Source organism: Acanthisitta chloris, unplaced genomic scaffold (genome assembly GCF_000695815.1).
Source record: "Acanthisitta chloris isolate BGI_N310 unplaced genomic scaffold, ASM69581v1 scaffold19472, whole genome shotgun sequence".
Classification (NCBI taxonomy): domain Eukaryota; kingdom Metazoa; phylum Chordata; class Aves; order Passeriformes; family Acanthisittidae; genus Acanthisitta; species Acanthisitta chloris.
In genome coordinates, this window is record NW_008661299.1 from 102082 (window position 1) to 104128 (window position 2047).

At 44.2% G+C, this 2047-nt stretch overlaps 1 protein-coding gene across 1 annotated transcript in view; it reads left to right on the forward strand.

Moving 5' to 3' along the window:
- The window catches only part of ADARB2 (adenosine deaminase, RNA-specific, B2 (non-functional)), a gene marked incomplete at its 5' end in the record, with an annotated part of 96553 nt that extends 95562 nt beyond the window's left edge, over positions 1 to 991 (forward strand). The window contains one exon of the mRNA XM_009070189.1: positions 815 to 991. Coding sequence (XP_009068437.1) covers positions 815 to 991 — 177 coding nt within the window. The remainder of the gene's footprint in view (positions 1 to 814) is intronic.
- Positions 992 to 2047: the final 1056 nt, after the last annotated feature.

Sequence of the window (2047 nt, forward strand, 5' to 3'; positions counted from 1 at the left end):
TGTAAGCATTAGACGTTCACCCAATTGCTTGTTCCAAGGCATTTTTCAGACTTTGGTTTCTTTTGTATAACATCAAAGCCTTATTGCTGGTTTGAAACTGTGGAGACTTGGGCAGGTCAGAGGAGTTCATTTATTTAGTCCTTCTGCAGGGTGAAGGGTGCTCATTCCTGCATGTCCTTGCAGGGTTTGAGGGACACTGAACATGTGGCATTGCTCGAGACAGTTCCTGGTGGGAGGCTCCAGTGTTCCAACAGAGCACTTGGATTTCCCACAGCAGCACAAACCCTGATACCTGATTTCTACCCTGCCCTGGACAGGTTTCACTGAATTTCCAGCAATAACAGATTACAGATGGGAAATGAGAGTGTGGAAGGCAACCCTCCTTCTGTTTCTTTCATTGCTTGGAAGCACTGAGCTGCTCCAGACTAAACCAAGCACATTCTTTAAAGATTTCCAGAAAGGTGTTTTTTTTCCTTTTTCTCCCTAAAAATCATCTTAACTGAGAAGTAGCATTCTGCCTTTGTAGAACGCACCAAGATTTGCTCCTGCCTATGCTCACTCTGAGGCAAAGCTGTTCACCCCTTTCCTCCTTGCAATTGCTCGAAACCATGTCACTTGCATTTTATTGCTTTCCTGTTTTTCTTGTTGTTAAACCAAAAGCAAACACACAAAGCACAGTGATAGTTTGTTTGTTGCTTATGAAATGTAGACAGGGAGATTATACAGCTACTGAAGCCTCCTGTTTCTTTTGGCTTGTAGGTTGGTTTTTTATTATTATTTCATTTTTTCCCCTTCCCTGATTTTTGTTCTGCAGCTGAGCACACGAGTACCAAGCCATGGAGACATGCCATCAGTGTACAGCGAGGCAAAGCTGGTGGCTCAGACGTACCAGTCTGTTAAGCAGCAGCTGTTTAAAGCATTTCAGAGAGCTGGTCTGGGCACCTGGGTGAAGAAACCCCCAGAGCAAGATCAGTTCCTACTAACTGTGTAAATCACTCGACACCTTTGTTACACAACTGGGTCAAATCATCTGGAGAGAAGGGGAGGCAGGATGCATGAACGGAGAGAACTGAAGCAGTTTGAGATTTAATAGCAACTGCCATGGGAATATTTGCTTTTAATTCTGTATTGGAAATACATAAGTAGAAATATGTCTGATGCACTGAACTCAACCTTAGAAAACTGATTTTTCATAATCCCTTCCCAAGAATGCACCTGCCCAAATTATAATGCCACCCCCACCAAGATTCTGCTTTTCATTGTTTATTGCTGTTGGTTATTACTAATTTGAGGTGTTAGTGGGCCACCTGTCTGATCCAAAGTAGAATTTGTTTTCCCTCATACAATCAGTGCGAGTCATCACTGAATAATGGAAAGTAGTGAGCAGAGGATGGAAATACCCAGCACATGGCATGACAGCAGGTCTCAGAGCATCCATAATCATCCACAAAAAAAAAAAAGGTGTCTAACCTCTATGCAAAAATCATCCTGTTAGCTGCCTAAATGTGTGAGAAAAAATTTGGACCTCAAAGATATGCAGGATTTTTGAAATACTTTTTTCCACTGCTAGCTCTGAGCACAAAGCCAGGCGTCAGGATGCCCTTGGTTTTTACACTTATTCCCTCTGACGTCTTGGACAAACCACTTCCCACCAAATCTTCAACTCTGGTCACAAACTTTGCATGCTGCAAATTTTACTTGTCTTGGCCCAGTTCATCACACATGCCCTTTAGACACCAGCCAGGATGCAGATGCTTGTCAGGAGGGCAATTCAACCCTGTGCTGCCCGTGGAGGTGCACAGCTCTGCGGGGGCTGCTGGTGAAGACTGGTGTGATGAAGCTCCTAGCTCTGGATCTTCAGGTAGCTACCTAAAATCAGGTGGGCTGAAGCCAGGACCCAGAGCCTCAGATTTCCAAGCTTCTGATGATCCACAGCTCTGAATTAAGTGAGTGTGAGCTCAGGATGCTCCATGAATCTGAACAATCACTGCGTTGAGTCCCCACAACTAAGACATCCCTAATGAGAGAGCACATTTGGTATTTGGCT